This window comes from Myzus persicae, unplaced genomic scaffold, assembly GCF_001856785.1.
Source record: "Myzus persicae strain clone G006 unplaced genomic scaffold, MPER_G0061.0, whole genome shotgun sequence".
In the NCBI taxonomy this organism is placed as follows: domain Eukaryota; kingdom Metazoa; phylum Arthropoda; class Insecta; order Hemiptera; family Aphididae; genus Myzus; species Myzus persicae.
This window is the reverse complement of record NW_019104042.1, coordinates 85,042-108,210: the sequence shown is the minus strand read 5'-3', so window position 1 is coordinate 108,210 and position 23,169 is coordinate 85,042. Positions and strand designations below refer to the sequence as shown.

The 23,169-nt window shown below is 29.1% G+C and overlaps 1 protein-coding gene across 1 annotated transcript in view; it reads left to right on the top strand.

Annotated features, from left to right (window-relative positions):
- The window catches only part of LOC111037930 (lachesin-like), a 90,925-nt gene that overhangs the window by 22,582 nt on the left and 45,174 nt on the right, over window positions 1-23,169 (top strand). The window contains exon 2 of the mRNA XM_022320778.1: window positions 21,399-21,502. Coding sequence (XP_022176470.1) covers window positions 21,399-21,502 — 104 coding nt within the window. The remainder of the gene's footprint in view (window positions 1-21,398; window positions 21,503-23,169) is intronic.

Genomic DNA, 23,169 nt, shown 5'->3' with positions numbered 1-23,169 from the left:
ATATGTTACTGATTTCTTTAAAAAACGTATGTATGGATAGTTTTTACCTGGTACTATGTTTCATGTGGGAATTTAAACATTTGCTCAAATGTATGGTTGTATGTTTGAGGGTGGACCACATCCCTTAGGAGTAGGAGTCCTTCGTTTGTTTTGTATGTTTATAATTGTCTCTATATTATATGGTAATAAAATCGTAAAATTAACTTTGAACAAAAAAAATTGATATTACTTCAATGAAAAAAAATTCCAAAAGTTGATTAATATGTGGTTTACACGGGGAGCACCACATATCAAGAATTATAATAGAAAATTCTCTTCATACCACTCATCCTTCCTAAAATATTTTTAGTAGAAGCAACAGATAAATATACTGTTCATTCATACCTCTGTTAGGTACTATAAATACCTCCAGTCATGGCTATTTTATCAGATACCACGGCCCAGACGAATTTAGCAGGAGTCAAACCGTAATAATTAATTGTTTCTTCATTTTTTTCGTCCAAAACTGAAATTTAAAAAAAAATTTTGACGACATGATTTGGATACCAAAAACACAATAATATCATCATTGATGGTTTTATAAAATCAAAGTTTGGGAAATTCCTGACCACTTGAAGGACGACAGTAATTATTAAAATATTATGCATCAAATAGCAATACGTCATGTGTACCGTACGATATTTTCATTATTACACAGAGTCCCATATGTTCTAATAATAACAAATTAAGAACATTTTTTTTAATAATATAATATGAATACACGGGTAGTAGTCGGTGACGGCAGATGGGGCGGGAGGCGGATGTTCCGATGGGAAATAAAAAGGGTTTAGAACGATATTAAAACATTGTGAAACGCGCGGTTTGTTGACTCGATAAATCAATGTTACTTTGAGATTTTTCAATTTAACAAAAACGTTTACTCGCCCTGCGCCACCCAGGTGCCTATATATATAGGTGTATTAATAATACATTATTAAGCATATCATAAATGTGTGTACAAGCACTGGAGTAGTTGCCGGAAATGTTTTTCACGCGTCGTAGGATACGCATTATTCAATACGACTGAGCCATTGAGGAAAATAAATTCAAAACAAATTCAAACCTGCAAACCGTGTATCGAAATGAAACTCGTGTTATGCCCTAACGAAATGCGCCATACGATGTATATAACATGACATCTCTCTACAGTAATGTATTACTCGTCCTCCCGGCTCCCACATATCGTGGTGATTTTTATGCCACATATTGGAGTGTGATTTTTCGGAGCCGGAAAAATCTATTGGATATAATATTATGAGAAAAAGGTTAAAATTAATAAATATATAAATATGTATGTACGTAATTTTAAAAAGAAAAAGCCGCACTTATTTTAATTTGATTATCTCGTATTAATTATTCATAACTATAATATAAATAATCTAATATACAGGATGATTCACCAATCATACCCACCCTCGTTTTTCCTTTAACAATAAATTCATTCATATTCTGGTTTTGTGAATTTTTAAATATAATTAAAGACCATAGTATTTTTAAATTATTGATATTTTTTTTATGTACTACTTAAGGAGTGTATTGTGGAGTTACACACTTTTGTTTTTCAAATGTCAATTTGGCTTGATGTCAATTCAACTGTAAATTATTTAGTGAATATTTGGTTGAAAAATTGAACGTATCAGAATCAAAATTCGTATGTGTAGGGAGTTTTTGGGTTATTTAACTTTGTGTTCTAATAGTAATAGCCAATAGGTCTATGGTATGGGTTTATACTTTATATGATAGAGTTATAGTGATTTGAAAATTGTATTCATTAATATTATTCTTCTTCTTCTTTTTCTTCTCGTTAAGGGTTTCGGTCATTAGGACCAGATGAGGACCAGATGTAATTAATAAGTTATAAATAATAACAAATATTATCACTCATTTATATTTTGTTTCTTAGAATAATTCGTTTTAAAACATTATACGAAATTTAAAGGGATATTTCCTTCGAACTTAATGTTTCTTTTTTGATGTATTTTTTGATAAATCGTTTTATCTGAGGTAGTTTTTAATTACCTGGAGCTTGCAGGAGAAACTTCTTAAGGCATTGCAGAACCGACTGAGGTCACGGGTAGTGATGTTAATAAAAGTCAAAGGAAATCTCAGTGGGTGGTTTTTTTTTTTTTTTTAGAGAGTAAGTGCATTACGATTTAAGAAACGCCGTAATAGCTCTTCGCCTATATAACTCAGAAACAACTGCATTCATACCATACATGAACCCGCCATCAGTCGTCAAATACATTAATATTATTTACCTAACCTAATGCGTACTACGAACACATAGTTCTGTGTAGTTCCATCAGCTATCACATCAAAGTATACTGTAGTTTTCTACGAAATATTATTGTTTTAATATAAGTGTATATCGTCTTCAGAATACGTGGGTACCCATAGTAAATGATTATTCTCAAAAATACTTTTGACAACCCTCAATAACTACAGCTAGTAGTATGGATAATATAATAAACATTTAAAATAATATAAATATTATATTATTTTTTTAATATTTAAAATAATATGTCTGTAAATGTATTTAGTCCAAAACGATATTAATTCATTTCAAATATTTTTTTATCATAATAATATTGTAACGGGACTGATGTGGTGATGTCTACATAGTATTACAACATAATTAATATTTTATCACATACGAATGAATCTCACGGGAATTGGCCGAGATTTAATATCACCGTGTACAAACCGTTTTGTGGCGTTATACGGCAACTGTGTGTAGGTAGTTGAGAATTATTATTACGTTCGCTGTGTGCGCATCAGTCACTTCCAGTAGTTGGCCGCCAACGCGTTGTCTTTGACATCGTAATACCCATGGCTGACATGCTTTAAGGTGACTATACTTTGGTGGCAGCTTGATTCGTGCAAGCAAGCTATAAATTATTTGGTGAGGTGTCCCCCTAAGAAACCGTTATGAGTATTTTGCGGTTGAAACACTACTCAGCGGTCTACAGCTCGTTGAGTATTGGCAAATTTAATGGACGTTAGGTTAGTGCAATTACAATTTTACGTTATTAGACGATGCTTTTATTTCATAATAAGACAATTGGTATTCAGTCTCTTGTAACGTTCTGACATAAAATAATATGTACTTTTCATATTTAATCAAGGATAAATCACGATTGCATAGTACTATTGTAATAATAAAAATAATACTTTCATTAATTTTACCATAAATTACAATACGTGTACATCAATGTCACTATAAGTTTTTCCAACAATAATAACATAGGTATAGGTAACACTATAAATTAAAAGTATGTAATGTATAAACAACAATTGTGTTTATTAAAAAGTTGATTTGTTAGATATTTTGGAACTAATTTTTAAAATACTATTTGAATATTCCAACTAGAGTTATGTAAATACATTTTATATGTGAACAAATATTAGATTATTTATTGTAAATCCCACAAACATTTTAACGAAAAAAAAAAACTTTAATCATAATTTCCCTCAATTTTATTTGTTTAACTTTTTTTTTAAATTTGTTATTTAAAGGTTAACCATAGAAATGCTGGAGGCTTGAAATTAAAAAAAAATCCTTATTTATCGTGTTTATAATGGTAACAGTTTCCGGACTGTTTTGAGATTACTTTTAAAGAATTATTCACAAATAACTATCACACTAAAATAAGTTTATATTTTTATTTATATTTATGTGTATTTTGTTTTATTTGAAAATATGTTTTTGGTAGAAACATGCATTGTGCAATATACAATGTTAAAATAACACATTTTTCCATAGTTATAATTAAAAACTATACAAATTACAAAAACTAATTAGGAATAATTTAATTTAAATTATATATAGAAAAAAGTAGTTTTGCGCGAGCTTTCATTTTTATAAATACACAGCTATTTGGATTGAAGATATTAAAAACCATTTGAACGATTTATTTTATTCATGAATATTGCAAAATGTATATTTTTATATTATTAGTCAGACAATTGAATATTAAATCAGAACAATTATCATCTATCAGAAACACAATGTCACAGTAAAATATAACTTAAATACTAAAAAGTTTATAGTAATTCATATAGTATAAACGGCATGTAATGTAACTGAAGTGTGTAAGGTATAGGGTAGTTTCATAGCTTAAAGTTAAATAGAGACAAAAGGTAGTCACAACACGATTGTGAAAAAATAAAGGTCATATATTATATCATTCACTGCAGCTGATAACAATCTATTTAATGAACACACGAGAATCCGAGAAAAATTGTACTCGTTTAATATTATGACTATTCGTGAATACATAACTAATCAGAAAATGAATCATCCCGGCATTTTAATTACTCAAAGCCGGGAAAACAATGTTTATTCATTAAACATAAATATATCATTCAATTCCGACAATGCGACTAAATATTTAAAAAACATTTTTATTCAAAATATATTATTATATTAATAATATTTTATATAGGCATAAGAAATGAAGAATTAACATTAAAATTTTAAATACAACTTAAGTCTTATGATACATTATTACGATTTATTACACCACATATATGTTAAATGAATTATTAGTTGATACCAGAAGGTTCTAACAGAGCAAAATAAACGTCTTATGCTATAATATAATATTATACAACAGTCAATAATGTATTAAGTATTTTATACTTCAAAGCTATTTCAAACACAATGCATGCCTACCTAATAACATTATTTTATCCCAATTAAAAATAACAACAACCCTGGTATAATCATGTTTTCTGAACACACATTGCAATGTATTTCAACAGTTTAACATCATAACTCAACATTCTATACCTATGTATTTCATTATAGTATACTTATAAATAATAATAATAATAATAATAATAATAATAATAATAATAATAATAATAATAATAAAAAGAATCAGAATAATAAGAACAGGCATGTCAAATTCAAAATATTAACTGGATCAAATATATTAAATAGTTTACAAATATATTGTGGAACCTATAGAGACTCAAACCTCAAAACAATTTTAAAATCACTTTGAAAATATTTCAGTAGCAAATGAAAGTATGTACATAGTACCTACAGATTATGGTAGTTAAAATAATGTATTAACATTAGGAAGTACACATTATTGTACAGAGAAAAATATCAAATGATATATTTTATGTAATCAAAAGCGTCTACTTGTCAATATCAATGCTTATTATGTTTGAGATTATTGATTTTTTGATAATTGATTGTTGATATTATTTGAATCACGTATTAAAAACCGGTCAGAATCCTGGTGATTTATAGCATACTTCTTAAAAATTATTAAAATATTTTGTAGCGTTAAATGAGTATTAATTATGTTCTTGATAAAGCTCGTAAACTCAGATACTTTGTTGTATTAATAGTTGTTACTTATATCATAAAACAGTATTATATTTGTATAAATATGTAAATTGTATATAATAAAAATTAAAAAATGTAGTGACACTAGTGTGAGAAGATAAGAATCCTTCTATCTTATGCACTTGACTGACCTCATGACCCCTGCCCCCGCCAAATTTGAAAATGTCTAGTATGCATTGTGGTACGTAAATATATTATCATACCTAAAATATTATAATACATTTTATACAGTTATTAATAACACCTAACAAATTATGCTATTTTCACATACTTAATATTATAATATCACACAAGGCATTAATATAATAGAATAATAAATCAAGCATGTCAATAGACGATTACTAAATGTATTTATGTCTGAAAGATATAAATATTACTATGTGTTCATCATCGCATAGTGGCTTTACACGAACGTCACGATTTATGTTTGACCCCTTGTGTCCACTCGGACGTTTCCGTAAAAACTCGAACGAAACGTCAGTAGTGGTCTTAGACTTATACACGACCACCAATGGCCATCACTATATTTCTTTTTATTTCTGCTTTGAACATATTTTTCTATTATTGACAATTGGATTTTGTGTTTTAAATCACTATTATAAAGACACCGTTGACGTCCGTTGTAGTGTTATATAAATATAGTTTATTTATTTTTTACAACGTAAACATGAAATAATATTTATGTCATATATACCTATACATACACGATACATGTCATTATTGTGTTTAAATTTTGGTTGTGCCGTTTAATAAATACATCGTGCATTATAACAATTTGTACGTTTTACTTAATTAACTACCTACTTATAATATATATTATTTTTAAATCGACCAAATAAAAAAATGCAGAAAACACCTAAATATTTTAAATACAATATACATTCTCACCTTTATATTTCAATAGATTTGTATTTGTAGATAGGCATTCCGTTTCTTACAAATAATTGTTCTTCCGCTTTGTCTATAATTATATTATGTTGATGTCAATTATTATAATTTACATAACATGTCATTATTATATACTGTTATTATCCGCACGCCATAGGCGTTATATAGCATAATAATATTAAGAACGTTTCGTTAACTCGACAAGTGGTTAACAGCTAGGTAGGTTAGTCTATCTCAAATCTCAATAGTTACATTATTCCGTGATAAAAAGAAATACCCACAAGGATAATAAAATAGAATTAACGACATTTGATGTAAACGCATGTAACGGGTATGCGCCTCCGGTCGACGAAAGCCGATGGAAATATAAAAGCCAACAACTGTTCGTCTATATTTTAATATTATTATTCAACAGTTATATGGGCACACCCTTGAAGCGATTTTGTTGATGGACACCGACTGACCACGTGCGGTTTATAATGATTGAGGAGGAGTCACTCAGTCGATGTGGTGAGGTGAAATCGAGTGTGAGTCCTGCGGGACAACATTAATTATACATACTGGCGTATGAATTTCTGGCAATTATTTTCAACGCAAGCTCATTATTGTCGCTCAAAAAACAATTGTATTTATATTTATTTCAGTGTGAAAAATAATTTAATAATAATGTTTGAATTTTGTCGTGTTATATCTAAATATCGCTTCGAATTATTAGGGATGGGAAATTCCCGAAAATCATACAGAAAAGGAATTGTGAGAATTAATTATAGTATACTTATCTAAAAGCTGAATAATGTCGTGTTTTATTTACACATTCAAGAGTTTTGCTAAATTTCTATTTAAAAATTCAATTAGGTACCTAAACTGCTAAAATTATGAAAAACGAAAAAATGTGTTTGATGTGAACCTGTACTGGCAGAATCGACGAGTGCCATTATAGTTCTCTGATTTTATATTAAATTAATACAAATAAATAAATAACAATTATTACAATCATAAGTACTTACTAAATAAAAAATTAATTCAACAATTCTCTTATAACTGTTAATAATAATTAATTTTAAATTAAAAACAATCTATAAAATAAATCAGTCTTTTTTTATTTATTTATATTTAAAGTACTCAAAATCGTACTATTCAACAAATAGGTTTTTAAAAAATTATAGATACCGGCGATACCGCAGAAAGGTAATATAAATATAAACTATCAAATGATGAAATACGACTTAAGAACAACGAATTATATTTCTTGGACAGATAAAAATCTAAATAATGATTTTCGGGACACATTTTGGTCTAAACACCTTAGGGCATAAACCCTTATCCATATTAGAGCTTTTAACTAGCGATTAGAGAACATAAATGGGAAGTTATCTACTTATACTATAGGTAAAACTAATATCATATAAATCTATTGTGTTGGTGTTCTTAGACTGGAGTGTTATGATAACAGTTAATAATCAACAAAACGTAATGTGTGACCTTTCATGATATTTTTCTCATTATTCTCAGAATCTAAAAACTTCTTAAATAAGTTTGATCTGCAGTACCTAGTTGTATTCGTTATACATCTCATATTATTGTCATAAAAGCTCTTTATTTGAACAAAATTAAGCAGGTAGATAGATACTATAGATACTTTTTTTTTCTGATAAAAATATTAAGTGTTCCCAATGATGAATACTCATCCTGTACCTTGTATAGGTACTGTATAGTAGGATTTAATATTACATTTTGAAATTATAAATACAAAATAATACAGTTATACTCATGTACATAATATATAAACCAGAGCGTGGTTCTCTGTTACAACAAAAAATAAAAACTGAAAACATATTCATTTTTAACAGTTTTCTCAGGAATATCTGGGAATGGGAATATTTCTTCTCGTTATCGTTTCCCGGTATTTCCAGAAGTGCCAACCCTGCTTGAAATTGAATATAGATTTTCCAGTTAGTTAAAAATGTTACTTTTTCTACGAAACAACGTTTTATAAATAAGCATCGTACTAATTATTGCGTTTCAGTGAACTTTATTTGCATCAAATGAGTAACTTGATGTAATAACTTAGTAAATACTACACATTATATATGGGTATTATAACTTATACTTTATAGTAACATATTTCCAAACTTTATACCTTTGAAAAACAAATAATCTTTCCATTTCGGTGTATGCATTTTCGAATTGTTTGACATTTTTAATATTTAGTATTTTATATGGATAGTTAGGTACATAGTAATAATTCACAATATCTTTTAAATTTTATAAATTTTGGTCAAGTTTAGTATTATAAATCTTAAAGAAAATTTAACGAAACATTGATTTTGAATTTCAAGATAAATATTAAATAATAATACTCAACTCATTTATACGTAAAATTCACTTTTATCAGACAAGTTTTATTTATCATTATTTTTATTTTTATAAAATAATGTAACAGTATTAATTACGTTAATTAACGTAATTAATTTGAACAAAATAAGTACAAGTCAAGTCAGATGATTGTGTTAAATATCAAAAAATTATAATGATGTGTTCGTTATATTTAATTGTATAATAATAATAATTCTTATAAATTAGATGTAGTTCAAATTAAACTTATTTTTTTCAAATGAGAACCCTTCTTTTTTATTTTAAATTATTTAGTGTATCATTTTTTTTTTAAATGTTTAATTACTTATACAATTTCAAATTTGAACTAGTGTTTTCTTAGTTGTACACATTTTTATACTAGGGATGTTATAGTCCTCAAAAATGGTTCTAAAAAAATATAAAACAGATTATATCTGTTATATCAGCGGTTCTCAACCTTTTTATAGTCACGTACCACTTACACAATTTGAAAATTTTTACGTACCACCTGACCATTTTTTTTTTTTTTTTGCTCATTAATAATGTATACGTTTATGTTATATGTATACATAGAATTTTATTTCATTAGGAATTACAAAATATATAAATTTATAATAAAAAATAAAAAATAAAGTATTTAATTGAGTATTTAATGCACAGAAAGAAAAAAACTTTAAAAAAAAAAAATTAAATATGTAAAATTATTATAATTATTATGGTTTACTTTTTATTTCACTGAGACGATTGGTGTTTTGAACGGACGATGACGTCAATATCGGCCTCCAAATTGCTAACTTTAAGTCTTAAATTATTTTCTATGTTTAATCTACTTCTATATGTATTTTTTGTGTACAATAAGTGAGAAAATGTATTTTCGCACAGATATGTTGATACAAAAGGGATTAGAAACTGTAAAGCTTGTGTGGACAATGCCGAGTATTCTTGTTTCACGTCCAGCCAAAAATTAGTGATATTTTTGGTTTTGAAAGTGGTTTTTAGGGTAGAATCACTGGTCAAGTCAATAAATAATTCTTTTGCCAAAATACCTTACAAACTATACTATTACAAACGACCTCCACACCATCAAATAAACATTAAATAAACCAAATAATATTTAATGTTAATAATAATTCGTAGCAATTTTTTTTGAGATTTTCTTCGCGTACCACCTATGAGCTCTCCGCGTACCACAGGTTGAGAACCGTTGTGTTATATATTAATACATATTAAATAACTAGTATATAACTGGTTTATATATATAATATTTTGACCATTTTTATAAATTATAAAATATGTTCATGGATTAATATTAATTAAACATTTCCAAATAATCATAGCCCCCATATCATTCAAACCTAATATCTTGGACATGTATATTATCCTCAGTTAACAAAATTAAATTCGTTGAAGACTAAACAAAATACAACATTTTCAGAAAAATTAGCCGTTAAATAACTTACAGTAAACAAGGAAGGTTCTCATTTGGAAAACATAATTTTTTGCTTAGCACAAAATCCTTATGAAGTATAAAAAATCTCAAGAATTTGAAAATATGGACAAGTATTTAGATATTCTAAAAATCAGGTTTTGAATACTGCATTATTGAAGGAAAGTAGGAGATGAGCGTACTTGATAAATCACCCTATTTAATATAATGTCATAGAATTCACCACCCCCGATGCAATGTTATCCGTCAATTGTCGTTATTGTATGATTTGAATGTGTATTGTGTGAAGTGTGGCTTAAAATCTGGAACGCATACATACATTAGACTTTAAGCAAAAATGACGAACCAATTAAAACTTTGATCCTAGTCCATATTGGAGATGTATTATAATTTATAAATTATAATTATAATAAGCAGGTACTTACCTTCCGCCAGCACATGAACTTTCCAGACGCGTGATTAATGCATTCGTAATAATAATATTTTAAATATATATGATGTGTGCACGACGCCAACACCGATCCTTACCCTTATATATATATATAAGCGTTTCAAGTGCCGTTTGTCCCCATCGGTCCTCGTCGGTTGCAGGTCAAAGTTCGACGATCGTCGTGGTTATGTGTACATTAGATGCACGCTGCAAGTGTACGTGTATAATGTTTGAAGAATAAATTTTATAAATGAAATTACGCAATATAAGTATTCATCTTAGGTAGGTTTATAACATGGAATATCTCGTCGTTCAGTTGACCTAGTCTTCAATACGTAATTATTTTCTAACTAGAAATTTGTTTTTATGCTGTCTTTATTAACAGTGATAATGGTATAGAAACACGACAGTTTTTCATGTCCTTGCATTTTTTTTTTTTTTTTTGTCACACTTAATAATTCAAATAAAACGTTCTCAAATCAACAAAAGATTTCTAGGTTAAATTGTTCTCAAAGTTCTAAATTATTATAAATGTATAATTCATTTAGTGTTAATAGTGCATTCATATACATACATACATACCGACGTAATCATGAGCATTTTAAATAGTAAACAAAATTATTGTTTTTGAATAGTAGGCACACAACCACTATGATACTTATGTATAATATCTCACAATACAGTTGCGTAAACACTGTTTGAATTATAGGTATTCATATGACTCCTGAGGTAATAATGATTATACAATTGGGGGGGGGCTTGGTATTAATTATTTGACTAACATATTGTTTAAAAAAAAAAGTCCTGCATATAAAACAGAACAATGAATAAGTTCTTGATTCCATATTTTCGTGTGACAGTGACATACCTATAATACTTAATGCATGATATAACGCTTTATACATATTAAAATATAGCCACCCCAACAAAGAGTGACATAAAATAAACCCAATATTTTGATTTTGTCAAAATATGGCACCCGCGGCCTGCAGTAAGCATGTATAGCACATTTTTAAAAATATAACATCAACAAATTCGATACACATAATATAATCTATACCTACAAGAAAATCTGCAAGTCGAAAACATAAAAACAAAATCGCTCTCGGCAACAGTGAAAATAAGACGATCGACCATGTGACCCCCCGCTTTACGTTACACAGATTTAAATGTTATTTTTGAAGTAACGTTTCTTTTGAGTTGTACTATACTTACGTTTCTCCACCACTCACTCTACTCCACACCCTCTTTTTCGCTTTGTAATTATATTTTATGCAATATTCGTGAAACTGTTTTGTTCGTCAAGTACGACATTTTTTGAATAAAAGAAACATTTCCCGTGAAAACATTTAACTACAATAATATTTTGTTGAAAAAAAATAAGCAACGTGTCTGAAAGTTTTGAAATTAAAGTTGTTTTACACGTGGACATAAGACGGTGTTGTAGATGTGATGTTGGGAGCTTATATAGTTTTCTCTCAAATTTAAACCGACAATTTTAACTACCCAACGAAATGAATTCTGACGTGTAAGTGAATCTGACGATATAATATACTGGGAGAGATGAATTTCACAATATTAATGACATTAAGGTTATTTCGATTGAAACAAAGTATTGTGGTCACCTTGTTTGTGAGCCACGTTCTTGGAGTTACCATACCGAACATTATAATTATCATACTTTTAAAATGTTAATAAATCATTATGATCCAATATTTTTATCCTGCAAACGACCGAAATCATTTCACATCATAACCAATGACTATGTCTGTGTGTAATCTGTTCAACAACAAACAAAATCGGAGTTCACCCTATTTATGTTTAAAGAATAAGAGGAATATTGTACCGCTCAATAATTAAACAATGTACTTATAACTACCACACAATTACTTAACTTTAACAGTTAAACAAAATAATTCAGTTTCCTTATTCACAGTATTCGTGTTTTAATATAAATTTAAAGCAAGTAAAATTAATTCGAATATCACGTTGATAAATATAATAGTAGAAGTGGGAAAAATGTGTAAATGTTTGTTTTAATACCCCTAAAAATTGTTACGTAATAAATAAATTGGTCTTTTATTGATGTCAATCTTCTAAAGCATATAATAAGTCTGAAATGTGTAAGAGGGCATTGAATAAAATCCCAAGGGAAAAAATTACAGAGTTGGAAACTACCAGGGAAAAATAATAAGTGATGAAAAAAATTATTCGATAGAAAAATATTTTTTTCGTCAATAAGAGTTTAAAAAGTATTTTCCACGTATAGAAGCTACAGTCGTTTTTTACATGCTATAAGACATAATATTTATAACATTTGTACGCCATAGGTACTATGTACCATATAAATGTACAGGTGCACTAGGCATATTTATTTATTTTAAATGTTTTCTAAAAATCAAACTATAGATACTTATAATAACAATATAACTATATTATTATCACACACACCGACTTAAAATAATCAAATTGCCGTCATAGATACTAATTAGTTACTAATAAGTATTAATTGGTATATATTGGTTGATTTTATGATTCTCTTCAAAGAGTCATATAGGATTATAGCATAGTTCTTTAAGTATTATATATTTGTTCTACTTTAGCATTAACAAACTCAGAACCCCTCTTCATACTTTTGCACTATGACTGTTTCTCTAAATAAACGTAATATTATGTTTCAATGTCTATCAAATTTTACTAAAACAATAAGTTATCAAATTATTTGGAGTTCCATTAGAGTCAGAGCAAAATAAAATATGGGGGACGGAGTGGCCGAGTGGATAACGCGTCGGTCGCAACGCGCACCGTCGCCGGTTCAAATCTCGGTCACGTGTGGCACTTCTCTCCGGGCAGTCACCGTGTCTGGAGAGAGAGGCCGCCATCCCCCAACCGGGTATGGCAGAAACCTACGGGTGCCCACTAGAAATTCTGCCAAACAAACACACACGTGTTCCATAACCCTACAGTAACCCAACAGTCCCAAAAACCCTACAGTACCACAACCTACAGCTAATGGCCTCAGTTGCCGAAGCTTAAGATCAATAAAAAAAAAAAATAAAATAAAATATATTTGTTGCTCTTTAAAACACAATGCCTTAGTCTTAAGGCATAAGGCATCACGAGGCACTTAAGTTAGAAATAAGTGAGACAGTTAAGATCGTAAAATTCAGATTAAAAAAAAACTGCTAAACCTTATGTTTTTTTTTTATTTTTCGCTTTACACTTAGTTTTAAATTATGAAAATAATCACTCATAATCATCATCATCATAATATTATAACTCGATAAACTATCCCATATGCTTTTTTTCTAAAAAAAGCTAACTGCCAATTTAAAATAATTTCACTTGATCTTACCTGCTTGAAAATTACATCACTCGTTATTTTGTAATTATTGGCGATTGAAATGCTATTAACCTGAAAATAATTCTAAATTTACTTAAATGGCCAAAGGCTTAAATTGTGTATATAATAAACAACCCCTTGAGGTGGCAAGAAAAAAATACAAACATTGTTTTCGTCTGAAAAATATTCATAATATTTACATTATTTAAAATATGTAAAAAGGTATCTTCACGTGTAATGATAGTTTACCAGGAACAGTATTTGTCATTTATCATCATATCGGCAGGTTATCAATTGTCATAATATCATATTATATATGTCATCACTTAAGACTTTAAGTTAAATAAAGATATAATATTTATATAATATATGACATTATTTATTTTAAGATAAATTACGTTGCAATATATAGAACTGCATAACATTGAGGTAACATTAGCAAAACACATTCCATTCATACTTAGAACTTTGTTACATTTGTAATGCATTGTATATAAAATCATAAAATCACATATTACTTGTTATGACATTTTATATATTTTAACTAAGAAAAAAAAATGTATGATACAGAAAACATTACTTTGTACATATTGTTTCCTAATTATTTCATAGTTAAATTGAATAACTGCACATTTTCGGATTAGAATAACAGTTTGGAAAAAACTAGAAAAGCTCATTTAATTGAAGCATTTTTCAAATGTTGCTACTGACAATTTAGAGTAACCTGGCTGGTATGATAAGACTACCTATTCATAAATTCTAGTAAATCATATAAATGTATTATTTATATCCGATATCTTGATTGTTTTATTGTATATATTATATCATTCAAACTTCAAAAATAGCCCGTAGGTTAGAGTTTTCATAGAGGTGCCTACTTTATTTTTGTAATAATATTTAGAATGCATGAAAAAATGAAAAAGGAATCTAATGTTTTTATTAATTTAAAACAATAACATTTCTTATACTTACCGTTATAGATAAAGGTATCGGCCCTAACAACAATATTTTTATTGGTCGCAGCAGTTATTTATCTCAGACTGTATAGAGCGCGCGGTTCATTTTTTACACATGCAAACTCTTATAGTCATTATGAGTCTGTATAAGATTCCATGCGGAAAAAAATGATTTATAATACGTAAACCCAACACAAATATTGGGATTTTCTCCCGTGAGATTCATCGTGTTTCCACGTATAACGAGTCGATCTGAACCAATTTTCCACTTCACTCGATGGTGCAGGTTTATCGGTTTATCGGACGCCTTCTTCGTGTAAGTAAAGCCGTGAGGATCAATAATTTAAAATTTATATTTTAAAAATTTCCCACGAGCGTTATTGTTTTTATTTTTAAGTTAACAAGCTGAGTTAATTCACTACGTTTGACGAGCATTCAATTTCGCAGGCATCGCTCTATATTATGGTATAGTGTTAATAATTACTTTTAGCCATTGGTAATTTACTCAATCGTAATATCTTTACATTGCCTTTTTACCATATTGCTAATTGATGCCTTGATCTCAAATGTGTATGGGGTCACTGATAGATAAGTGAAAATGCATATTGTTATAATATAGTTAAAATAATATTATAATTCGCAGGCTGCCTCAACAAAAAAACTGTTAAAGTCGAGATACTTTGATACGAATGTATGGTCAATCATTATTCATTTGACTAAAATATAAACGAGACACCACAATATAAGAATAAAAAGGGCAAAATATTTTCAACTTTAAATGACTCAAATTTACAATTACTTTTACCAAAAAGACTTACAGAATCTGATAAATGGAAAACGAATCAACGATCCCCGCCTTTTTAAAATGTTAAAGATGTATTAAAATTCCATGTATCGAATAAAAAAGAAAGCTGTAGATAAGAATAAGATGTATCCTTAAATGTTTTTTTTTGCCCCCGCAAATGGCACCCAAACTCATATTATATCTTCGTTGTGACACTGTAAAAAGTCAACCCACATTTTACATGCAGTTCAAAACGAAACTCGTGTAAGCCGCGTTCCTATAGTTTGTTTAGCTCACTCAACAAAATAATATCATCGAAAATGAACCTAAACTAATTAAAAGTTTTTTTTTTACTTTTCACTTACCTATACACTAATTAGTTAATTTTCTAATCAAGTAATTTGAATAACTATTATTGTTATAAGTATATGTCTATATTAGAATTGTATAGTTATATTAAGAAACTATACGTTTATATTATGCTTACGGATGATATCTGTACTATATTTTGCTAGGTATGATTAATAAAAACATACAAAAAAATATCAGCGCACTATATTATGTGTTCTGAGAAATCAGGTCTAATTTACCAAATTGACGTTCAACAGAACTAATTTTTTTTTTTTGTGAGTTTTAGTGCCAACTGTTAGAGTGACCTATAAGCAACAACTCAAAGTTAAGAACATTATCTGAGCTTTCGCAATATTTTTTATGGTATTTCAATTTTGATTAGATATACTGTGTACTCTTAAAATAATATTTAAGGCTCTTGCTGCCACCCAATATGAAATACATTTTTCTGCGTGAGCTGACGATTTGCAAAATCCGGATTTGGTAATTTTCCTTTGCAAGAGTTTATTTCTAACCTCGTCTACTTAGTTTTGTGTTTCAGGTATCCATTTTACAGTACCTACAACATTTATAAATCACATAAATTTGATTATTTACATACAATATAATATTATATTATTTCCATACACTATTTTCATATTGATGAATGATGATTACTGTATAATTAATATTATTTTCTAAATGTTATATCAAAAGTGTTCATTTTTTCCCGAAATTAATGTTACTAAAAAATAAAATCATACAGTCAGAAAAACATTATTTCAATCATCAGCTTCATGAAATTCATGAAAAACTATAATATTACGTACATATAAATCCTCTTTAACTTCAGACGTTTGAGACTGCGCATGATAATAAAAAATACAACAATAAAATATATTATATTTTCACTATACCATTCCTTTTATTAATAAACAGTACTGAGTTGTTAAAAAAAAAAGTCAACTAAACCATTTATTCCTATTTCCTCAACTCTAAACTTTAGAGATTAAAGTGTTCAGAAATAATTGCCATAATTTAACGAATAAAATTGTCAATATATTTCCGATAACAGGTAGGTACGAATATCTGCACGACTTTTCATTTCTTTTGTATACTGTTATTATTATTGATATTGTTTTTGTTTTTTTTACCTATATATTTTAAAAGTTTATATAAGTTTACATTAAATGAAAAACAAACAATTCTATAGTAGAAAAATAAACAATGTATGCCTGCCGGTGGAAAAAAAATACATACCCGACCCTCTTCACGTCACAATAACGGCATCGTAAAATTATCTTGGACCCGGTATTAAAACCACGTAGGTATATAATATTATAATATTATACTGTTGTCTGTTTCCCTTTATAGTCGTCATGGTCACACTCTCCACACTTATACACACGAGGTTTTTGGGACGAATCCTTTATAATTTAATAATCATGTAAGTCTTTTTGATTTTAACGATATCCACCCAATATGGCGATATAATCGAGAGACGTTCGAGCTCTGGGGGTAATGAATTCGCTAGCCGGTGAGCAATCAGTGATCGCATATGTCTTCATAATATTCGTTCCGTCGCACGTTGACTGCAATTATAAACCCCAACTCTTATACATGTCTAAATATAAATAGTACACAATATTACTATAAGAACCCTAACCAAACAATTATACCAATTATTATACCAAACAGAGAACTTAGTTCACTATTTAGGGTTAAGAACCAATATTGTGGCCACCCTCGAGAACCAGTGCGGATTGTCTCGAAATGGAAACCTAATAAAACTGAACAAGGAGAAGGACAACGATGGGAAGATCGGGTTGAAGAAGACCTGAAGTTACTGGGAATGCTGAATGAAGAAGAAACGGCGACGCACTGAGAAACGTGGAGGAAAATGTGGAAGGCCTAAATGGGCTCAAACCAATTATTATCCTATAATATACTATACGTATAGTATTAACGGGCATGTGTCTTTTCACAGTACCCGCTTCATATATTATTTATTAGGTTTCGTCTTACCATAATACGGTATTGTTAACATTGGTACGCTTAACTGGTTACAATAATATATTATAATAATTTCAGTACAACGATAATTTGATTTTGTAGTAGAATAATATAGTTGTAAGAGATATATTTCTGAAGTTTGTACTTGAGGCAGGTAGTCAATTGTATATACAAAATATGAAAAATGACCGGACATTGATGACTTCTAGTGCACAATAATAGTTGTGAAATTTCCCATACGAAATCAACGAATAAATGAATATGTCATAGGTATATCATAGTGTCAAGCTAACATTATATCATATTACACAAGCGTCGTACACGTATAAGAAACACCTGTAACGTCGGTAAAAGAGGGAGGGGGTGACATAACTGTTACACGTCTCCAATATTATGGTGGGTAATTCAAAGCCATAAGCCGGAGTTGTATAATCGTGCGTGAGTGAGTAGATGTGCAAGAAGACTTTTATCGATAACGTTTTTGCTGCGATGTGTGAGTGCAGGTACGCAGTGAAGATTATATGGGCGGGGAGAAATCTAACTGCAAGAAGAGTAAAAGAAGTGAGAAAAGTTAGAGACGATAGACTTGTTTTTATTTAGACAAGGGTACGAAAAAAAAAAAAATAAGATAAAACGGCGAAAATTAGGTCATCTGGAAAATTGGTTTTGACCACGCGCCGCCGCCACGTCCGTTATTTGTACAAAACAGTCGGGTAAAAGTTACGCAACTAATGGACCCCCGAGAACCCGTTAAAGCCGGCCGCGTACACGGCCGAGACTATATTATTATAATTAAGACGTTAAAATGCGCGCCAAAACTTTGTCCTTTGCGCTTTTTTTATTATTGTTATTTTTTCCCCCTCCCATAAGAGTTTGTGGAATTCTACGCCTCTCCGTTTCAAAATAATATATTTTATTCGGTAATTTATCGTGTGTTAATTCTTGATGGCAACGTTTTGAACGTCCGCCGAGGTAGTGTTGTACCCATAAAAATATTAAGTAGCCCGCTACTCTATATTTTTCCTCTACAAGAAAAATCTATGAATCAAAAAAAATATGTTTTTATCAATAAGTAACTATGACAACGAAAACCTTAGGTACCTACTTACTGAAAAGTGGCGAGAAAAACAAAAAAACGAGTGTCCAGCCCAAAAATATATTATTTATGTAATTATGTTAGTATGATTATGTATGTAATATGTTTATTAGGCACGACTATTGTAATAGTGACTACACGTCAACACGATGACACGAAAACTCCACAGCTGTGTTTTCTCCTCAGCTGCAAAATATAATTGTAATCAAATACGAGCATACATAGTATTACGTATATTTGATTTGTCAAAATAAATATTTATTCGTCGTTACGTATATATATAATGTATAGTGCATTACATTATATCATTACGATAATCAAAACGTATAACATGAGTATACTATTTTTGCAAGGATATTATTGTTTTGTTTGCCTTGCACATTATCCTCTCTCGCGTGTACGTGTTATAATATATTTATGACAGATCGTAAAAGCAATACGACAGTTTTACATTCGATTCATTTTTTTTTCAAGTTTATAAAAATATAATAATGTTATTTTAGATAATATACACAAAATAACCCACTACATGTGAAAATATCACAACGAAAATTCAAGCTACCTAATTGTATTATAATAAATGTATCATGTATCTAAGTAGGTACATAATATTATTTATTATTATTACTATCACAACCCTTACTGTGCGGTGAATTTACTTATATTTTCATTCGTTTATAACTCGTAAAATTAGTTCACTAGGTGGTAGGCTATGAAGTTTTCCTGAAAAGCGACGACTTAAACTCGTATTTAATTAATCAAGTTGTGATTCTAAACACACCATTCATAGACTGGGATATTTAAAAAAAAAAGTCATTCGGTTTCATCTATGAAACTGTGCTACGAATATAAGTAGTATCGCAGTACCATTTTTTTTAGGAAACGGGAATTCTCGGGTATAGTTCTTACAGTAAACATGATAAAACTTAGTTTCGGGTGATTTGGAAGTAAGTACTTTTATTACTAGCGACCACGATATATGGCTAGTTTCCGCACATTTTACAATTTTCAATTAAAACCTAGAACTCTTTTGTACACAAAACTTAAAAAAATAACCACTTGAATATGCTGCAGTAAATATACTAATTTAAAAATGTATATTTTTTTCTCTTTGCTTCAAACTATAAATTATAAATTATTTACTCAACTGTACAAATCATTGAATTTCTTGTCTACATGCCAGTAGTATTATGTTTCTTAGACAGTAAATAATATACGTCAACGTACACATTACACAACTATAATGTGGGTACCATTCCGAAATATTTTCACATTCTAAATCGACAACTAGTTATTAAATAAATGATAAATCCATGTCGATTTTGAATGATATGCTTTAACTCAAAAAGGTTTTTTCTCGTTGTAAAATTAATAAGTTCACGTATTGCATTTAGGTAAACCTAATCTTCGTTTCATAAAATATGGTGTAATAGTAAAAAAGTCAGTGTAAAAATAATAATCCAGAGGCAGGTAAATTGCCTAAATATTTATTTTGTTCTGTTCACCGCATACTATGTAATAATGTATTTCAATATTTGGCGGTAGAAGAAATAGAGATAAAAGATTTTTTTAAATAAAATAGCTATTGTTTTACCTAATTAATGTAGTGATGTATATTTTTATGAAATTTTTTCATTGTAAAAATGCAGGTGAAAATTAAGTTGAAAATTATGGACATTTTATAATTTCTTATAAAATAAATCCTTGGGCATTATATAGTTATAGTAGGTATATTATAACATTATTATGGACAGAATCACGAAACTAGAGTCATCTGAGGCAGTGGCTCGATCGCAGTGTCACGAGGATTTTAAATTGCAGTTGTAGGTGGGAGGCACTATTCTATACCATGAACTAAGGATAACAATAATAAGTAATAACCATAACAATACCGTAATAATCGTTAGAACACGTGTTTTCGTTTCGGACTCGAGCGTGGCGTCTAGGAAACAACCCCCCCCCCCCCCCCAAGGATCGTTAACTCCTACTCTAACCAATCCCCCGGTCACACGCGTGTATACCTAGAACGTGGTATTTTCGTGGTATATATAGTTCCACCCACTATCAATACACGTTACGCATTACAAAACCTGCGTGCACACTCGGTATGGGTTCTTGGTAATAAACGCAAAGTTCACATATCACCGATCGTGTAAGCAATTTTATAGCAGTACACACCTTCAGGTATAATAGTACACGAACGGACCCTATTAGCTGATTAAAGTCTCTTCACGACGAATCCCGTACAACTTCCAAAATCTCCAAAATTTCCCCATTTGTATATTGCATATTTCGTAATTATTACAGTTATAGATACGTAATATAATCGGATCATGTACATTTTTATCGTTTCAGACTCCAGACGACCGTGGTTCCCGGAACCGGTTCCGAACGTAACTGTTATCGTGGGTAAAGACGCACTACTCACCTGCGTGGTTCAGGACTTACACCATTTCAAGGTAAATCGCGACGGTGATTGATATTACAATATATAAATATACATACTATTACATTCAATTAAATAATCGAATGCTCTTTACAGGGTGAATCTGTATTGTAGGTATATAATATGTTCAACCACTATATTGTTTCTATAATAATGAATTTGCAGAAATGTCGACTTTCAGGATTGTAAAGTTTACTTAATAATTTTCAAAAGTTTGCACTAAGGTGTACCATTTAATTTTGACATTATTTTTTTCAAATACTAATCATCATTTTTTCCAGTAAATTATTAATCCTATGATTTTTCAGGACAAATTTTATGTTTCTAATTGGGAAATCAAAAGAGTTATTTTGGCTTTATTATAATGTATAATGTATGTGTACGTACCAAGAATAATATACATTAAAAATGGTTTCACATAAATATAAAATAAAATATGCAATAGGTATTTTATCGAATATTTATCAACTTATCATAGGTACTCAGACAATTTTCAAAAATAATTAGGTATTGACAGAATAATAGGTACCTATAATATAAATATATAGGTAACTTATAATAAATAAATGTATATACTTTTTGAATCATCACTGACTCCGTAATATCATTCAAATCAACCAATCTTATTAAACTTAATACACAAAGCTAAATAACTCAAAAACTACTCTTTCAAATTTTGATACATCAATATTTTCAAAAAAGTTATTTAAATAATAATTTACAGGAAAAAATTGTGATTCTTACTTGAATGAATGGGTAGGTATCACTATTCACCACACTCACTGGGCACTCTTTAATTAGTACCCATAATTAAGTCTAAGTATTTAAAAGTATGATCATTAGGTATATTTACCAATGGATCAGAATTTGAATAAACTCGCTATTAATGCGAAAATGGGAGTGTAAAAACATGGCGAATCACCTTGTATATCAATAAAATTAATAATTATGTTGTACATTATCGTTTATTAGGTAATTGTTGACTTCTTTTGGTTCGTCGAAGCTCAGTTATCATTTTTTGTACATTTCCGATAACATAAACCTAAAATCCCTTTGACACTTATCAACGAATTTTCTGTAATGGAACATATAGTTATCTAATGAACTCATATTTTATTTTGGGTGCTTTATAATAAAATAGCTAAAGTCCAATGGACACCGTAATTGGATTATGTTAATAAATAATAATATTCTTTGAGTTTTAAGTAAACGTCAAGTCGTATGTAACATATATACATGGCTGAGGTGTACATTTAGGTGATGTAAAATTACGGCAATTTCTTCAAACCTGCAAAAAATGTTCACTTACTTTATTTCTTACCAACATTTCATCAATTTATTAGCACAAATAAAATTTTTTTTTATTGACTTTATAGAAACAAAAGCGTTTTGGTATTATTATAGCTATAACACATTTTTATAAAATAAATAAACTACTTTTCAAGGAATACCCTTAATACATAATATTGGCACAGTAATATACAAGTAAAGTTTCTATTATCTTTCGACTTGATTTTTATAAAGTTAACAATAACATAAAACTAAACACTTAATACGAATTAGTATACTTTAAAAGTAATACAATTAGACTTAGGAACATTTTAAAAATAACTACATTTATAGTCTTAAAAATGTAATTTTGGTTTTCATTGTATGTGAATACATTTTAGTATTTACAAA